The 18,688-nt window shown below is 59.6% G+C and overlaps 3 protein-coding genes across 7 annotated transcripts; 2 read left to right on the forward strand and 1 right to left on the reverse strand.

The window, feature by feature from the left end:
• Positions 1-267: 267 nt before the first annotated feature.
• On the reverse strand, positions 268-18,378 carry NECAB3 (N-terminal EF-hand calcium binding protein 3). Of its 5 annotated transcripts, XM_034947682.3 has the most exons (13): positions 17,430-17,674; positions 15,608-15,632; positions 13,896-14,004; positions 12,899-12,924; positions 12,587-12,684; positions 3,443-3,579; positions 3,069-3,187; positions 2,837-2,916; positions 2,681-2,734; positions 1,907-2,019; positions 1,662-1,739; positions 1,125-1,216; positions 268-1,040 (listed from the first exon to the last, which is right to left on the reverse strand). In XM_034947682.3, exons 1-13 carry the CDS (start codon positions 17,562-17,564, stop codon positions 1,012-1,014), a joined length of 1,095 nt encoding a protein of 364 aa, XP_034803573.2. In that variant the 5' UTR covers positions 17,565-17,674; the 3' UTR covers positions 268-1,011. The 5 variants fall into 5 exon arrangements, with proteins under 5 accessions (XP_034803573.2, XP_014198519.1, XP_034803572.2 ...); XM_014343033.2 differs by lacking the exon at positions 17,430-17,674 and adding an exon at positions 18,282-18,378 and having other exon boundaries at positions 2,681-2,916; XM_034947681.4 differs by having other exon boundaries at positions 2,681-2,916; positions 17,430-17,654.
• Positions 5,398-7,235, forward strand: C21H20orf144 (chromosome 21 C20orf144 homolog). The gene is made up of 2 exons (XM_003831812.5): positions 5,398-5,656; positions 6,727-7,235. The coding sequence occupies exons 1-2, from the start codon at positions 5,531-5,533 to the stop codon at positions 7,078-7,080; spliced, it is 480 nt and encodes a 159-aa protein (XP_003831860.1). The 5' UTR covers positions 5,398-5,530; the 3' UTR covers positions 7,081-7,235.
• On the forward strand, positions 8,818-11,725 carry ACTL10 (actin like 10). Its single transcript, XM_008957186.4, has one exon. It carries the CDS (start codon positions 10,703-10,705, stop codon positions 11,438-11,440), a length of 738 nt encoding a protein of 245 aa, XP_008955434.1. The 5' UTR covers positions 8,818-10,702; the 3' UTR covers positions 11,441-11,725.
• Positions 18,379-18,688: the final 310 nt, after the last annotated feature.

Genomic DNA, 18,688 nt, shown 5'->3' on the forward strand with positions numbered 1-18,688 from the left:
CTCTGTGTGGGTGAAGCCAGAACCCCTATAAAACCTGCAGAGACATGTCACCCCCTCCCTCAGGCAGGACCCAGCACCAGGGTGTGTCAGGGCCGGGGACCCTGAAGTGGGAAAACTTGCGTCAGCTCTTGTGAGCATCCACTCTGCGAGCATGAGGGCACAAGGTGGGAACCCGGGGGCTTCCCAAGAGAGGTGCCCTGCCTGGAGCTTCTGGCCTGGGAGGCGCACAGGCCCCACAGCCCAGACCTGCGAGACAGGAGGCAACACTGGAAGGGACCACTGCCTTTATTGCCTCTGTGCTGGGGTCCCAGCCTGGGGTTCAGAGGCCTCTGGGGGCAATAGGTGACCCTGGACCCAAATTATTGCTACTTGGCCAGGTCACCTTGGGGCTTCCCATACTGCCCTGAGAATGGGTGGGGTGAGGGCATGCAAACGATATGCAAATGACATGCAAACCAACCCAGAGGCCTCTGGCACATCCATGGGTGCTGGAAGAGTCAGAGCCTAGTGGCCTGGGAGGGCGACAGGGGCACCCAGGTCAGGCCCAGCCTCGGAGGCAAGGTTTGAGGGGTTGGGGGGTCCCTGAGCATCAGCCCTGCTTCTGCCGCTGGCTGAGGAGGAGCAGAAGCCTGGTCCCAAGACAGCAGGAAGAAAGCAGGACCCTCGCTAGGCGGCCAGATGGCCCGAGGCCCACCCAGACAGGGACGGGACCTGCCCTGGGTCGCTCAGCCAGGCAGGGACAGCAGGGACCAGAATCCAGGTCTCCTGAGCCAGGCAGAAGCCAAAGTAGCTTGGAGGCTGAAGTGACAAACAATAAAATACAGGGATAAATAAATCAATAATAAATAGAAAGCAAGCAGCCCAGTCCCTGATCCCTGGGCTGAGAGCCCTTCCACCAGGCCCAAGTCCAGGAGGAGACAAGCCCTGGTCTTTGCGCTGGGCTGGCCAGTCCAGAAGGCTCCAGAGGGAGGCAGGCAGGGTCCCGGGGCCCTCGGCGTGTGCAGGTCTGGCTCAGTTGTTATTCATTATCCACCAGGAGGCTGGGGGTCAGAGGCGGGGGGTCAGGAGCCCTCAGGAGCCCACTGCCCCTCCAGGGCCACAGTGAATGGGGGTCCGCCGCATACCTGGGAAGAACACAGTGGTGAGGGTGTCCGGGGCCCGCAGGTGGTCGATGAGGACGCGCTGGAAGGCCTTGCTGCCAGGCGACTGCTGGTGCCTGCGGAGAGACCCAGGCTACCGTGACCTCAGTCTCCCCACTCCCGCCCCATCCTGCTGCCAGGATCAGACCCCGGCCCTTCTCACACTGCCTCTGGAGCCTCAGTCCTCTCCCCTGTGACACAGGGATGCTGTGTGGGTGGAATGAAGGGCACTGCACACGGTGCTCGGCATAGGCATTGTCACATACATGGTGACAAGTGTGTATTCACTGAGTGCCTCCTGTGTCCCTGTGCTGTATTCAGCTCTTCCCAGTCACCTCCTTTAGCCCATAGGAGTTGGAACTGTTATCACTTCCATTTTGGAAAGGACTCGGGGGCTCGGGCAGGTGGGGTCACTGATCTGAGGTCACAGAGCCAGTGAGCAGGAGAGCAGGATTAGAACCCTGGCCTGACTCACTCCAGGGCCACATTCCATGGTGTTAGCGGCCAGACTGGCACTCATACCTTCTCCAGGAGGGCTCATCCTGCCAGAACTCATACAGGGTGAAGGAGGCACCATCCGGCATCTTCTGGGCGGACACACTGTAGGGCCAAAGAGATGGGCAGGCCAGGCCAGGGCTGCCACCACCTCTGCCTCCCCGGCCTGGGGCCTCATGGGAACCCTGACCCACCCAGGATGGCCAGCCCCAGCACCCCTCTCTGCTCACCCCCTCCCCACTGGCCATCCCACCTGCCAGCTGGGGACTCACTGCAGACAATGGCTCTGGGCCCCTGTGAAGTCCACGTAGCAGCGCAGGGCTCGGTGGAAGTCCTGCAGGCCTTCCTCTGCCACCTGGACCTGCCTCTGGGCCACGAGGATGTGCTGGTGGGAGAGGCAGCCGGTCAGCTGGTGCGGGGCCGGGCACGGGGAGGGACTGGCTATGGCCTCCAGGAGGTTCTCAGCTGTTTTTCTGTTTGTTTGTTTTTTAAGACAGGGTCTTGCTCTCACCCAGGCTGGAGTGCAGTGGTGTGTGGGATCACGGCTTACTGCAGCTTCTATCTCCCAGGCTCAAGTAATCCTCCCACCTTGGCCTCCCAAGGTGCTGGAATTACAGGCATGAGCCATCACACCTGGCCCCCAGCCTTCTTGACTGATGCCAGATCCAACCTACCCTTTAGCTGGGTTCCTGCCGCCAACCTGCCCCCCAGCCTCCCTGTCTCCATCCTCTTCTCCCTGTCTCCAAGGGTGCTGCTTGATCCAGCCACTGTTACTCCTCCTGCAGTATGCCACCACTTCCTTCCACCCTCCAGCTTCCGTCCACACTGCCCCAGACCTGGCTTTCAGAAATGCTGACGGGGAACCAAAGCCCAGAGAAAGGTGGTGGTTCCTGTAGGTTCTCAGAACCCGGCACCTGCTTGCCAGGCCTGGGGGCGGGGCACATGCACACTGCAGAGGGTGGGTGGGCAGCCGGCCCCATGAATCCCCAATTCATGAGCACCCCCAGACACGGCCATCCAGCCGCTTGCCCCTCTCCTGGGCTCACCAAGTCAGGCCCCTTGGCCAGGTCCTCTTCACGCAGGGGTTCCAGCCGGGGGGCCTGTGAGGGCACAGAGTGTGGGCCGGGCCTCCAGCATGGGCCTGGCTCTGGCGGATACCAGGAGGGTCCTCCCTTGTGGGGCCCTGGCCCCACGGCCCTCACCTTGCACTCGAGCTGGTCGATGAGCTCCTGGAGGCGGTTCACCTGGAGCCGCCACTGCATCTCGGCCTCTGAGCTGCGCCCTGTGTGTGGGGCCCGTGCAGGGTCAGGCAGGGGCCTCTCAGGTCCCGCAGGTGCTCAGAATGAAGTGAGGGGCAGTGAAGGAGCGGGCCCTGGGGGAAGGGGGGATGCGGTGCCTGCCTCGGCCAGGCCTCCCACCCCACCCCAGGCGCACCTGTGTCAGAAGAGCCGGGGGACCAGGTGGATGACCGGCTGACACTCCTCAGGGCTCGGCGTCCTGCCCGCCGGCTGCCGCAGAGCCTGCTCTGCGCCTCCACGCTCTCTGCATCTGACCTAGAGGAAGTGAGGCTCACAGGGCCGAGGACTGGGGCCCCAGGACGGGATAAGCCTGGGTGGGGAAGACAAGCCTCCTGGGACTCCGAGGCCTAGCCCCAAAGCCAGTCTCATTTCACCCCACCATGGCTACCCTGCCATGGCTTCCCCGCCCGAAAATGCAGGCTCCAGGATGCTGGGACTGTGGGGATTTGGAATGGGGGTACAATGGGCGCTTGTGCACTAGCCCCACAGGTTGACAGCACCCTTACATACCGCCAGCCATGGGCCTGGGCCTCCAGGGTATCTGACGCCCCCTCCAGCGAGCTCTGCAGGGCTTGCAGCTGGCTCACCGTCTCCCGCAGCAGGAAGCGTGTCACAAACTGGTCCACTTTGGAGGCCCTCTCATACTCCTGTGGGCCGAGGAGGGACGGTCAGCATCTCCCAGCCCGGGCACTGATCTCTTGAGTGGGTCCCCTGCCTCTTGCCCATCAGAGCAGCGGTGGCAGTGCCAAGAGCAGGGGCACACAAACCTGGCACAGGCAGGAGGGTACTGAGACCTGATGGGCAGGGAGGGTCTGGATCCCTCCTTCTCCGGGACTGGCCTCCCTCCCCGGAGGTGTGAGGCCAACTCACAGGAGGCATCTGCCCAGCGAAGTGCCTGGCCTCTCTGGACCTCACGGCCCCTTCCCTGATGGGGCTACCACCTTCAGCACTGTCATAGCCAGTGAGTCCCAGGCACAGCTAGGCTGGGTGGGGGCTATCACGAGGTATCCAAGGGCCAATGTTGACACAAGGCAAAATAATGGCGTGGTGTGGCCCCAGACTCACAATCTACGTATTCACTCATTCATTCATTCACTCATACACACAACACTGGGTGCTTTTTACTAGGAGCTGCTGATAAAAGACAATCAGGTTGCCATCCTCACTCACTCAGACACACACGCCGGCACTGACCCCAACCGACACTGCCAGCCTCCTCCCAGCCCCTCTCAGGGTGGCAGAGAGGCAGGGAGGCTGCCCACATGCTAGGCCCTGCATGGCCCAGCATGGGATTCTGAGGCTCCTCAACTACCGTCAGTTCCTGGAGCTTCCATTTCCTCATCTATCAAACAGGAAAGATGAAACTCAGCACATGGAGCTGCAAGAACGTCCCAGGAGTTAATTCCTGCATAGGACTCAGCCCAGGGTCTGGCACGTAAGCTCTCGATGCCAGACCTGCCAGCCATCTATCGTCAAGTATAATACAATAAAGGGCCTGCCCACTTGTACACCCAGGAGTCACAGATGTCCTGAGAATTGCCTAACCCCTACCACACACACACATGCATCAGGGTGGGAGTCCTGGGGAGCTGTAGTCCAGGTGCCTGCCCTCTCCGAGGAGACTCCAGAAGCCCCATCCATCAGAGACTTCATCTCCTGCCATGACCTGCCTCAGCTCAGCCATCGGATGGGACCTCCTGGGCCAGGCTTATGAGCTAGGCGACAGGGACAGAGAAGAGGCTGGGTCTTTTCATTCTCAGACAGGCCAGGGTTTCTATCTCCATGAAATCTTTCCAAAAAATTCCTTTTTGGGTATTTGAGATGATTAGTTTCTGTTGCTTTCAACCAGAGAACAGACAGAAGCACCCACTCAGAGCCAGGCACTACTGCAAGAAGAATTTCATTTAGTCTTTTGTTTTTCTGAGAAAGAGTCTCACTGTATCACCCAGGCTGGAGTGAAGCAGCATGATCTTGGCTCACCGCAACCTCTGCCTCCCAGCTTCAAGCAATTCTCCTGCCTCAGCCTCTTGAATAGCTAGGTTTACAGGCCTGTGCCACCACACCTGGCTAATGTTTGTATTTTTAGTAGAGACGGGGTTTCACTATGTTGCCCAGGCTGGACTCGAACTCCTGACCTCAGGTGATCCACCCGCCTCGGCCTCCCAAAGTACTGAGACTACAGGCATTAGCCACCATGCCAGGCCTCATTTAACCTTTGTAACAATTTACAGGAACCATAATTGACCCCATTTTGCAGATGAGAAAACAGGTCCAGAGAGGTTGATTACCTGGGCTAAGGTCACATAGCAAGTTAGTGGCAGGGCCAAAATTCATACCCAAACCACAGAAATCCCCCTCTATTCACCACTAAGCACCTTACATGCATTGCCTCATTTATGATCATTAGCCCAGTTTTACAGCTGAGAAACCAAGGCTAGAAGTGACTGAGTGGAGCCCAGATTCACCTGTGGGCCCTGGAAGGCGGTGCTCAGAGCCTGCAATTGGTGAGGTCAGCCCGTGAGGTCACAATGTTGCCAGGGCCAGGGGGCAGAGGAGACGGAGTGTGGGCCATCGTCCCCAGTAGTGACCAGCCCTGCCATGGGAAACTATAGTTCCCACAAAAGGACCAAAGCACCCAAGCAGGCCCGCAAGGAGAGGCCGGCTGACATGGACAAGGCCTGGTGGAAACCGTTCCTCAACCACCTCACTCGGAAGAAGCCGGCTGTGAGTGCGGGGGATGGGGAGCAGGGCTGGGGAGGCAGCTGGGGGGCAGAGAAAGCTGGACAAGTGGGTGGGAAGGGATGCTGGGAGTCTAGGCCTTGTATGCAGAAGTCCTAGGGGGTGAGGGAGGAATTCGAAAATCTCTCCCAAGGATGAGGATCCCAGGAGCCCATATGGGTGTGGATGGGGCTCCTTTCAAGGTGGCTCACGCCCGTAATCCCAACACGTTGCTAGGCCAAGGTGGGTGGATAACTTCAGCCCAGGAGTTTGAGATTGGCCTGGGCAACATAGGGAGGCCCCATCTCTACAAAAATAAAAACTTAGCTGGTTGTGGTGGTGAATGCCCGCAGTCCCAGCTACTCAGAAGACTGAGGTGGACTACGTGAGCCCAGGAGGTCAGGGATGCAGTGAGCCGTTGACAGCACCACTGCACTCCAGCCTGTAGGACACAGCAAGACCCTGTTTGACTCAGTCTTAAAAAAAAAAAAAAAAAAAGCCCAGAAGGGAGGGCAGAGATTCCAGAACCAGAAAGTGGATGAGACTTGAGAGCCCCGGGGGGTGAGCATGAGTGGGATTCTCTCCCAACCCTGGACGAACGGGTGGAGATCCCAACACGGAGAATCAGTTCTAGTTGGTACTACTGGAGCTAGAGGCAGGGGGAATTCCCTAGTGTCCTCTCTTCAGCTCCTAGGCTCAGAACTTCCCTGTCTCCCTCTCAAATGAGCAGAAGCCCTGGACCAGGCGGGGGTGGGAGGTGCTGAAAGCCCCTGACATAGGGCCTGGAAGGGATCTCATAAACTTAGACGGAGCTGGTCTCAGGAAGTCAGCCTGGGATGGATGAGGGTTTCCAGAAGGGAGGCGGAGTCCGGGGCGCCACGCAGGGAAGGGCGGGCTTCCCCGCGGCCTGAATTGGACAGGGGTCCCCTCCAGCCCTGTGCACGGGAGGATGACAGGACCCGGGTGGACGACAGGACCCGGGTGGACGAGGGTCCCAGGAGAAGCGCGGAGCGGCCCCGGGTCTTGGGCTCGGCCCTAGCGCGCTCTCTCGCCTCACGCCCCTGTTCCACCCCCAGACCAGGATCGTGCTGATTCTCCCCCTGGACAAGCGGCAGCCGCTGGCCAACGCTGGGCGACGGATTGACTACGCGTCCGGCGCCGGGCTAGGCTCCCCGGCGGCACCCAGATTGCGCGGAGCGGGCGAAGGTAGCGAGCGCGAGCCGACGATGCCGGTACTGCTGCTGCTGCGGCGACAAGAGGCGCGGCGGCCGGAAGAGGGCGGGGCCGGCGTAAGGGGCGGGGCCAGGGCAGCTCTGAGCTGGCCGCGGCTGCTCTCGCGCTTCCGGTCCCCGGGGAAGGCTCCCCGCGAAGCCGGCCCCGCCGAGGAGCAGCCGCGCAAACGGTGCCGCTGCCCTCGCCCGCGGCTTTAAACGCTTGGCCCGGACCCCGCCCAATAAAGAGTGCGTGGCAACCCTGGCGCCTGCGAACCCTGTCGGAGGCGTCTGGGCGCGGAGTCGGGGTGGGCAAAGCTCAGCCTAGGAGCCGCAGAGGGGTGAACGGGGCGTAATGAAGGCAGAGCCATCGCCACGGTCTGGAGCCAGGGCTGTCTTTTGCTTTCTCCTTCCTTGTGCCAAGGGTCAGAACAGAACCCCAAACCTTGCTACAGTGGCGGGAGGCAGTTTCCTTCCCCCAACACTCCAAACCCAGGTCACATCCTGCCCAGTCTGCAGGCTCAAGGGAGGTGGGCTTGGGCAAACCCAGGCTTGGCCACGCTAGTGAGAGGGACCTGCTTCCGGTAAAGCCTGACATCCCCCCAGCATCCAGAAATCCCTCTTAGGCATGAGGGAGGGTTCCAGGCCAACAGGCACCATCCTGGGTAAGAACAGCCAGGATGGCAGTCAGCTGGGGCAAGGCCTGAGACGTGGATTCTGCCTGGGGACGCACCCAGGAGAAGCTGGAAGCCCTGGGCCTCTCTCTGGCCCCTCACTCCTACACATTGTGCTTGGTAACCCCAAAGCATTCAGGCCCCCCAGTCTTCCCCAAGGCACCTGTCTCCCAACCTACCCTGTCCCATCTCCTTCCCCACGTGACAAAGACTGATTCCAAACCACTTACCTGTCTAGGGCAGCTCACTCCCCTGCTCATAAGCTTTCAATAGGTCTCCATTACCAACAGGGAAAAAGCCCACAGCCTCGGTCTCACTCCCCAAATCACTTAGAAAAAGCCCTGCCACACTTTCTGTGGGCGGGATCCTGCTGCTGCTTCTCCTCACTCTCCCGGGTCCCAAATCCAGCTCCACACCCAATGCCACCCCTGGCCTGCCGAACCTGCAGCCCGCCTTCCTGCCACACTCTGGTGACCAACCTCAGGATGCCCTCTTTTGGGGCAGATGCAGCAGGACTGAAGTCCCAGCTCACTACAGCCACCAGCCCAGCTTCTGCTGAAGATGCACTTTTGTCACCGTCACCAGGATGAACATCTCCTCCACCTTGCCTGCACCAGGCTGGAGGCTGCAAGAGCTATAACATCACTCCTGCTAATTGTGAGAACTGACTCTTCCCTACCATCCACATGGTTACAATCAGGGTAACCATGTTCTTCCATGGGGCTGCACCTCCTGCCCATACAGTGATTGGTCCAAGCTGGTCCTGTCAGCCCCTCCCCCTAGGACTGTGATTCAGGAGCTGTAAGAGACCATGTTCTCTACTTGAACATGCGCAGGCTAAGCCAGCCTTCAGAATAAAAACACAATGCAGGCCAAGTGCAGTGGATCACGCCTGTAAACCCAGCATTTTGGGAGGCTGAGGCAGGCAGATCACGAGGTCAGGAGATCGAGACCATCCTGGCTAACACGGTGAAACCCCGTCTCTACTAAAAATACAAAAAACTAGCCAGGCATCATGGCGGGCGCCTGTAGTCCCAGCTACTCGGGAGACTAAGGCAGGGGAATTGAACCCAGGAGGCAGAGGTTGCAGTGAGCTGAGATCACGCCACTGCACTCCAGCCTGGGCAAGAGAGCGAGACTCCATCTCAAAAAACAAACAAACAACACAATGCAGTGCACATCCTGGGTTCCCCACAGCCCCGCAGATTCTGTTCCTGAAACCTGATTTCACCCTTGCTCTTGATATCCATAACATGTAAGATCCTTGTAATAAAGTCCTTATTTTGGGTTACATTCACCTGAGTCTTCTACCTGCAACCAAACTGGTCCTCAGGAGGATGAGGCTTTGCAGAGACAAGAAGTGGCCTCTTTCCTGTGTGGGGGGATTATTACTACCTTTTGGAGGAGAAAACCGAACCCAGAGAAAGATCAAGACTTGCTTAGGACTGCACAGTGAGTCAGCTTCAGAACTGAGTCTTGCTGGGTGCGGTGGCTCACACCTGTAATCCTAGCACTTTAGGAGTCCGAGGCAGGTGGATCACCTGAGGTCAGGAGTTCGAGACCAGCCTGGCCAACGTGGCGAAACCCTGTCTCCACTAAAAATACAAAAATTAGCCGCGTATGGTGGTGCATGCCTGTAGTCCCAGCTACTCAGGAGGCTGAGGCAGGAGAATCACTTGAACTCAGAAGGCAGAGGTTGCACTGAGCTGAGATTGCAACGCTGCACGCCCAGCCTGGGTGACCGAGACTCCGTCTCAAAAATAATAATAATAAAAAAAACGAACTGAGTCTCAAACTCAGGCCTACGTGAATCCATCCGTGGAAGCCCATAAAGGTAGGGCCAGAGCCTCTCGGGGGCTCTTCAGGGAAGCTGCAGATCTGTGATGAAAAAGCTTTTTCTTCAGCACTGGGAGGGGTAGGGGGCCACACATCTGGACAGAGTACATCAGATATCTAAGTGGTTTGGGAAAGGAATCAGACTGTGCTGGGCTGCTGAAGCCAGACCCCTGGATGCCAAAATCACTGCCCTTGGCTCTGTCCAGAAGAGAGGATGGGTCCAGGGAGTTGTCATAAGGTAGGGGGCTGCGAAGTGCAGCTGCTGGGGAGTGAGGTCACAATGAGCCCAATCCAAGTTCTTTTCTGCCTTCTGACCAGCCCCTCCCCTCTCCACAACCAGGAACTTCCGTCAAGCCCAGGTGAGAGGTGCCAGGAGGCTGCCTGGGTCCTCAAGGGGGATATATGTCCAAATGGCCTTACCACAAGGCCCCTTTGCCCTCAAAGTTCTGCTCCTCCCGGGGGCTTCTTAGGATCTAAAAGGATCAGTCCTAGCCATCTCGTCAGCCATCTCAGCAAGGGCTGACGGGGCGGAACAGCAAAGCAGAGGCGAGTCCTGAGAGCGTGGAGCCTGAAGCCCGGCGCCAGAGGGAGACCAAGAGGGTGAGATGCGGCTGGAACCCAGCCAGAGCGGAGACTGAAGCCCGAACTAGGGGCCGGGCCTCAGGCCTAGGAACTAGCCACGAGCTGAAACGGAGGCGGACGGCCCGGACAGAAGAGGCGGGGCTTTCAGACCAGAGGGCGGAGCCAAGAGCTGAAAAGGGTGGTGATTTGGTCCAGAAGAGGAAGAACTTAAGCTCCGGAGGCAGAGCCAAGGGCTGAAGGGGACTACTCCCTAGGACAGAGGCCGGGAGGTCTCGCGCCGACTAAGCCGAGTGGCGCGGAGGAGCGGAGCCTTCAGCCCCGCGGCTGGGCCGAGCCCGAAGGTGGCGTCGGGGAGCCGCCGCGTGCACCGGCCGTCCTCCCTGGGCCGCATCGCGGTGGTGGTGGACCAGGGCTCGGGCTTCACCAAGGCGGGCTTCGCGGGTGAGAACCAGCCGCGCATAGTGCTGAAGAGCTCTAGCCTGGTGCCCAGCTGGGACCGGCCGGTGCTGCCCGGAGCGCCGGGCTGCGAGCTGGCGGGCGGCGTGGCGCGGGCGCACCCCATCAAGCACGGCGTGGTGGCGGACTGGGAGGCGCTGGAAGGGCTGTGGGAGCGCCTGCTGGTGGGCGGCCTGCGGGTGTGCCCAGAGCAGTGGCCCGTGCTGGTGAGCGACTCGCCGTCGGCGCCGCCCGTGGGCCGCGAAAGGGTGGCGGAGCTGCTGTTCGAGACCCTGGCAGTGCCCGCGTGCCACATGGCTAGCACTGCGTTGCTGGCGCTCTGCTCCACCGGCGCGTTCAGCGGGCTGGCCGTGGAGGCGGGCGCGGGCGTGTGCCACGCCACGCCCATCTACGCGGGTCACTCGTGGCACCAGGCCACCTTCCGGCTGAACGTGGCAGGCAGCACCCTGTCGCGCTACCTGCGGGATCTGCTGGTGGCGGCGAACCCTGACCTCTTGCAGCAGGCCCTGCCCCGCAAGGCCATCACACATCTCAAGAAGCGCAGCTGCTACGTGTCCCTGGACTTCGAGGGCGACCTCCGCGACCCCGCCCGCCACCATCCGGCCAGTTTCAGCGTGGGTAACGGGTGCTGCGTCTGCCTCAGCAGTGAGCGCTTCCGCTGCCCCGAACCCATCTTCCAGCCGGGCCTGCTGGGCCAGGCTGAGCAGGGGCTGCCCGCGCTGGCCTTCCGGGCGCTGCAGAAGATGCCCAAAACGCTGCGGACACGGCTGGCAGACACCGTGGTGCTAGCCGGCGGCTCCACACTGTTTCCTGGCTTCGCCGAGCGCCTGGACAAGGAGCTGGAGGCGCAGTGCCGGCGGCACGGCTACGCGGCCCTGCGGCCCCACCTGGTGGCCAAGCATGGGCGTGGCATGGCTGTGTGGACCGGCGGCTCCATGGTGGCCTCCCTGCACTCCTTCCAGCGCCGCTGGATAACTCGGGCCATGTACCAGGAGTGTGGCTCCAGGCTGCTGTACGATGTGTTCAACTGAGTCAGGCTGGACTGGGGGGGTGGCACTGCGGTGGGGGACAGCTCTCTATCTAAAGAGTCAAGTGTTTGGAGCTGGCAGGGTCCTCCTGGAGGTTGGAGCTGACTGGATGGGTCACCCCCATACCCTTTCTGGGCCAGGAGGAGGTATTTGGGACCCATGGGACCCTCATTTTGAACTGCAGTTTGAATCTCCCCAACCACTGCCAGTTCAGAGAATGCCAGTCCAGCTGCCTACCCACAGGGCCCTACTTTATGGCAATAAAGGTGATTCCCCACTTGTGTCCATGCCACAGATATGGGAGTTCCTCCAAACCCTCGTCATGTACCATTTGGACATACATCTGATGCCAGGCCCCAAGGGGCGATCCCTTGAAAAACTACTAAATCTCATGTGAAAGTCACCAGGAGGAGGAGCCCTGTGCCTAGCCATGTGCTCAGGTCATTGTTGACTATGAGTGCCTCAGTTTCCCCTTCTGTAAAAAGTGGGGTCAGGCACAATCCCGGGCCTGCTCACTGCTCCCTCCCCCTTACAAGAGCTATGGAGCAAAGGGAGGTGGAGATATTTCTTGAACACACAAAGGGAAGGGCAGCTTATTTTTTGGAAGTCACCACTCAAGGGCCTCAAGCCCTGGCTATCAGCACTGTTCGAGCTTGTGCATACACGTGTCCACGTGTGCACACAAACGCGTGGGTGTTCACGTACCTGCCTACTCACGTATGTCCTCGGGCCAGGCCCTGCCCTGTGAACCTGTGAGCACAGCCTTCCACGCCTAGCCCAGCCCTGAATGATATCCCACCACAGTTGTGATGGGCCAGCAACTAAAGCAACAGCAGCCCCTAGTATGAAGCACCCAGTGTATGGCAGACATTATTCTGGGTGCTGGAAACAGAACAAAACAGACAAAAATCCCTGCCTTCGTTCTCACTCGTCACAGTGATGTATGAAGGGCGGCTCTATTGTTATGATGGTTTACAGATGAGGAAACAGGCCCAGAGAGGTCAAGGGGCACAGCTACAAAGTGGGAGCCAGGATTTGAACCCAAGCCCCTAGCTCTATAACCCTGAGTCAAGACTGTGGAGGATCCCACAGCACAGCAGATGCCCACTGCCTCACAGTGGATCCCCCACCATCAGCCACTCCACTCACCAGCTTGGTGGCATCCATGGCAGCGAGCACTGCACGGTTCAGCGATTCCAATGCAGCCAGCACCGGCCGGTAGACACCCAGGTGCTCTGAGAAGTAGTCTGCAGGCAGAAGAGGTGCTCAAGGGTTCCTGGACCCCCACCCATCTACCCACCCTGGGATTCTGGCCCCCTGGAATTCCTCAGCAGCCAAGCAGGCCTTATATCCTGAGCCCAGCCCAACCTGTCCCATCAGGAGACCAGCAACAGTCCCTTGCCACACGTACCCTGGGGCCCAGGGGCCCCAGGAGGAAAGAGCTCCCATGGGCCTACTCACCACACAGTTTTTCTGTTTCTAAATTGCTGCAGGGAAAAGAGAAGGCGCCCTTCAGACCTGGGCCTGGTAAACTGGGACTAATGGGGCCAATGCCCCACATCCCACCCCACCAACTCCCAGCTCAGCCTAACAAGGCCACTTCTGCTCCACCCCAGATTAAGTTGCTCCTGTTGACAGAGTCCTTGCAGGGTTGGAGAATGGGTTGTACTGCCCCCACCAATCACTCTAAGGGCAAAGATTCAGACCCATTCTTGGCTACCAAGAGGATCTCAGGCCAGGGGAAGATGGATGTGGACACAGGCCAGTGAGAAGTGTTCAGAGCTGCGAAGGGGAAGCCAGGCGCAAGGCAATGAAGTCCAGGGATGGCATGGGGTATTTAGCTGTAGGTTAGGGAGGGTTTCCTAGAGGAAGAGCTGCCTAAGTGAGGCCCTGAAGGACAAGGAACTGGCTGGGGAGTCTGGCCAGGAGGGGAGGGGGAGCACTGCAGATGAAGGTTTCAGCCCAAGTCTCAGGAGCCTGAGACTGACCCTCAGGAAAGGGGAGAAGGGAAGTAGAGGGAGTAACAGCAGTTCATGCGTGTGCACCCCTGGGAGCAGGCACGGGGAGGAGCATGCACACTCCTGCCAAGACGTGTAGATGTGGGAGCACACAAGGGGTAGATGGTTGCGTGTTTATGCACTGCATTCTCCGGTGGAAGCAGGCGGGGCCCAGCTGTCCCCAGGCATCCTCTGGTCCCTGTGGGAAGCGGGAATGGGGAGCTGAGCCATGGGTGGTGACTCAGACTTGGCTATTTTGGGGTCCCAGCTGGAAGCAGTGTAGTGGGCAAGGCTGTAGCTGGAGAGGGGGTAGGCAGGCGAGTAAAGTTGGAACTGAGCCCTGGTACCTTTCTCCCTGCCCCCTCTTCCTCATCCTACAAAAGGAACCAAGGCAGCAGGGGACACAGTGGGGTAAAGACAACCTGGCCTCGCATCTACCCATGGCCCCCTCTCATACTCACTCAGTGAGATGCCCATCAACGCCGCTGAACAGTTCCTGCAGCTCCCCCGGGCTGAGAACCCCATCGGCAAAGTAATTCTGGAATTCCTCAAATGAGAGCTTCCCATCATCTGGTGGCAGGGGGAGGACAGGGAGGAGAGGAGGTATCTCTGACCCTGACTGCACCCCTGCCACCAGGTCCAGGGTCCCAAAGGCCTCATAGCATCTGACAACCATCTAGCTAGGTGAGATGGGAGTCTGAGGTCAGTGGGGGGCCTGACTGTTGGGGACAAAAGGACTGGGGTCCTTGAAGGTGTCCAGTGAAGGCAACAGAACCTACTTTGCAGGCACCAAAGGGACAGGGCAGTATGTACATAGCATTGGGTAGGAACTCAGTAAATGTTTGCCAAGTGAAAAAACAAGCAACAGGCTGGGACACGGCCACAGTGTGGCAGGGCCTAGATGTCACCTGGAAGGACTTGGGGACCAGCCTCACTGCAGGGCACAAGGAACCTCCATTCTCTGGACCCAGGACCTTCACAGAGAAGCCACAGGAAGGCAGATGGAATCCTCCTACTAGTTGGAGCCTCTGTAGGCAGCAGCAGGCTGGCTCAGAAGGGAATGAGCTCCCCATCACAGGGGCATGTGAGCAGAGGCTGGGAGTACTTATGTGGGACAAAGACATGGGATTTGGCCTGAATGATGTGTGAGGTCTCTGAGCAGATGGGTGCGGGGAGCTGACCCGGGGGAGGATCTGAACCTCCCCAGACAGAACTCCCTGGTCCAAGTGAGAGCATGTGTCCTGATCAATGGGTTGGGACAAACAATCCCCATCAATTTGAAGAGACCCAAGGAGAAGGGGCAAAGAGTGGGGACAGGACCCCGTCTCTAGGAAGATGAAACACACGAGGGCGTGAAGACCCAGATGAAAGGAGCCCCAGGCTGACTGCGAAGCTCAGACCCTCCACGGGCCACACAGGGCACAGTGGGCTGCTTCAAGTCATCTAGGGGGAGCAGCCTGTTGCTGGATGGCTCCCCTAGGGCTCCTGCTTTAGCTTCCAAGGTTCTCCCAGACCAGGGTCTGAGACTGCCCAGGACCCAAGGCAGGAGGAGCCGACTCCTTTGGCACTGGACCCAGCTTTATCCTTGCCCAAGGCGTGGGTTTAGTTGTGTCCTCCAAGACCTCCCTGGTCCAGATGGTTGGTCACATGACAAGTTACTGAGCCCTCTAAAAACCTGAGTAAAATCTCCAAAAAGGCCTCATCTCCATTACCTCACTCTTCCAAGTGCCTCACACAAGGAGCCTGGGACTAAATGCTGCAAAGACCCAAGTTCGAGCCTATCAATTAAAGGCTGTGTGACCTTAGGCAACTTGCTTCACCTCTCTGGGCCTCTGCTCCTTTATGAAATAGGGTGAATTCCAATCTAGCTGGTGGTTGTGAGGACAACAGAGGGCCACGTACAGGAAGTGCCCATCACCATGCCAGGGTGCTGTGTGAAAGTCAGCCCCTATCTCCAGTCCGTGGCCAAACCACACTCTCTCCACTCTCCATCCTGCCAAACTTGGCTGAGAACAGCACTTCCTCTGGGAAGTGCCTTGATTGATTCTCCTGTTTTGGGCCCCCAAGATTTGTCTCAACTCTTGACTTCCCACCCAACCTCCCAACTCTCCCTGGGCCTCCTGGATGCCTCCCACCCTGCCCCACTGTGGGACCCAGGGGAAGCCACACTCACCATTCTTGTCTGCTCTGCGGAAAACCTAGAGGACAAAGGGACATAGAGAACTGTGAGTGCCACCCGGGAAGCCAGAGGCCCCCACTCAACCCGACAGGGTCCCAGCTGGCCGACCTACCCCCTGCCTCGCCTTTCCTCCCGCCCAGCCTGGTCCCAAACCACCTGCCCAGCTCAGCCCTGCAGGAGCTTTTCCTGCAAGCGGGGCACAGGAAGAGCACGCAGCGGGTGCCACCTCTGCTCACTTCTCCTGCAGGGCCTGGCCTCGTGGGGGGTGCTCCTGGCCAGTCCCCTGCGTCCCCACCTCCCACACCCAGAGTGCAGCCCAAGTTCTATCTGATACATCAGCCCCTGGCACAGTTCCAGCTTGAGGAAGGTTGAGGAGATGGGCCGGGTTGCGGCCCAGGAATCTTGCACAGCCGTCCTAGACCTGAGCCCCGAGCTCTGCTGTGTGGCCATGGTCTACCCCAGCTGCCCTCTCTGAGCTGTTTCCTTGCATGCTGTTGAAGACCAACAGCAGGCAGTGGCTACTCTGTCTCTGCAGGCGCCTGAGTTACCCACTAGCAAATAGATCAGGAGCAGCTGGGGTTAACTCTTTCAGGGCTGGGGCTTCCTATGGGGCTGACTCTGAGGACCTTCGGCAGGCGTGTGTGTACACACATACGTCCAAGGGGGAGTGGGGGTGGCAGAAGGCAAGTTCGGCAGATTTCATTTATGGAGAAGTGGAGATGAAGAGCAACAGAGGCAGAGAGGAGCAGAGTCAAGACAGGTCCCTGTCTCTCTTAGTGACCTGCTCCCAGGTCACCCAAAGCAGCCCAGCAAAGGGGAGACTGGCAGGCCTGGCAAGCAGGGGTGGGCCAAGCCTGGGCCGAGAGCCCCCATGAACTCCAGGTCCTGAACGCCAGCCCCCTCCAGGGTCCTGTTTTGTCAGGGTCAGTGGGGCTCAGGAAAGACTCTAACCTCTAGCCTAACTCAGAGAAGGTCTGCCACTGGCTGAGGGGCACGCAGCAAGCCAGGGAGGCCCAGGTAGGGTAGATGGAGATCTTGGGAGTGGGCAGGGGTGCTAAGCTGGGAATGGGGACATCTGGGGTCACCCTATTGTATCCCTGCCTCCATGACTGACCTGAGACATATCCCCTCAGGCCTTGGTTTTCCTACTTGGGAAGAGGAAGGGTCAGGTCCCTTCCAGCCAGGGCTGTGGTCAAGGTGCTGAGTCACTAGGGGCAGTGGGGAGTGGGTGGGAGACAGCTTTGCCTCCCTCTGGAGTTGGGGCATGAGGGGGCCAGGACAGAGCCGAGCACAGCGGTGAACGGTGGAGAAAGGGCTCAGGGCCGTGGCTGGTGCCCATGGGGGCCGCAGGGCCACCCATGGCCCCATGGGAGGGTGACTCTGAGCAGCCCTTACCAACTGTAGGACTCTGCTGCCCTGGAGTGGGGCCTGAAGGACTCTGGGGGCGGCACTAGAGTCAGGAGTGAGGGGCCCTTGTGCTTCCAGGCTCCCCTTCCCCAGTCAGCCCAGCCTGGAGCTGCCAGAGTGGGGTGACCGCTGCTGTGATTGTCGCCAGCCCCCCGCCAACACCAGACACACAAATGGGGTGGGCTGAGGGGTGGGAGGCAGCAGGGGCAGTGACACTGGAGCAGGGACAAGAGGAGACATGGAGAGACAGAACAGGTGACACAAAGGCAGAAAGGTCAAGAGGAAACAGCAGGGCCAGAGAGAGGGGAAGAGACCCAGAAACAGCGGCGGGGCCCGAACAACCCCGGAGGGTGAGACTAACAGAGACTCGGGCAGGGAGACACCGCGAGCAGAGCCCGCGCCCACTCACGTCCTGGAAGAGCGTGTGTCCGGCGGGCCCCGGGTCGGGCGCGAGCTGGGGGTGCCGCGGGGTCTGGGGCTGGGGCTGGGGCTGGGGCGCGGGCGGCCGGAGCAGGCACACGGTGAGCAGCCCCGCGCACGCCATGGCGCCGCCACCCGCTCGGGCTCGGCTGCGGTCGCTGCCGACCCTGGACGCCGCCGCGGACTCGGTGTGGCTAGAGGCCGCCCCTTGGCGCCGGCGCCGACGCGCGGGCTCAGGCCCCGCCCCCGCCCCGCCCCCGCGGACGGCGGGTTCCCTCGCCTCAAGGTCCAACTCCAGCGCCGCGGGCCTCCGCGCTTCCGCGGCCACGGCGGAGGGGGAGGCGCCCGAGGGCTCCGGTCCCGCGACGGCCTGTCGGGAGCAGAACCTAGGGGCTGCGGGCCTACCCAGAGGGACAGGATGACCAAGCCAGTGCCGAGGTCAGGGTGACACAAGTGGGTAAAACCCACCAGGACTTCACCTTTTGGGGCGTCTGTATCCTCATCTACAAAAATGGTACTTGGCAGACACCCTATGCGATTGTTGGGACTCATTCAATGTCAGGTGCTTACAACGGGGGCTGGCGCAGAGGAAGCCCACAGGTCCGTGCGGCCGACTCCCAGGCATCCCGACGCCCGCCCTCTCTGGCACTAAGCGCAGCCCTTTCCCCTCCCCTCGGTGACTGGCCCTCCCTTCAACCCGTTCTCCACACAGCAGCCGGGGGGGGGGGGAGCTTTTAAGATGCGAAAGAGGAGGTGTCACTTCGTCTCCAGTGACTCCTTGGCCCCTGAATAAAGCTTAAGACTGAACGCCCCACTCCAGGAGCACCACTCTGACCCTCACCTCAGGACCGCAGCCACACTGCTTTCTCTCCGGTCCTCTATCCCGCTCCCTCCTGCCCAAGGCCTTTGCCCATCGTGTCCTCTGCTTGGTGTTTTCTTCCTCTGGTTAACTCCTACTTATTTTACAGCGCTCAGCTTAAGCACCACCCATTCCAGAACGCCTTTCCCGATTTTCTCATTTATGATCTCCTCTTTCAGACCCTGAGAGCACCATGAAAGGAGGTAACACCCGTGTCCCCAGAACTGTTAAATGCCTGACACAGAACCAGCCCACTGTATTTGTTACATGTTTACTAATGTCCAGAAACGTCTGGAAGGAAGACAGCAAACTGAGCAGAGTGGCCTCTGGGGCTGGGGAAAGGAGAGGCCACTCATTACTCTGCACTTCGGGCAGCACTGAATAGCATT

This window comes from Pan paniscus, chromosome 21 (assembly GCF_029289425.2).
Source record: "Pan paniscus chromosome 21, NHGRI_mPanPan1-v2.0_pri, whole genome shotgun sequence".
Taxonomy (NCBI): domain Eukaryota; kingdom Metazoa; phylum Chordata; class Mammalia; order Primates; family Hominidae; genus Pan; species Pan paniscus.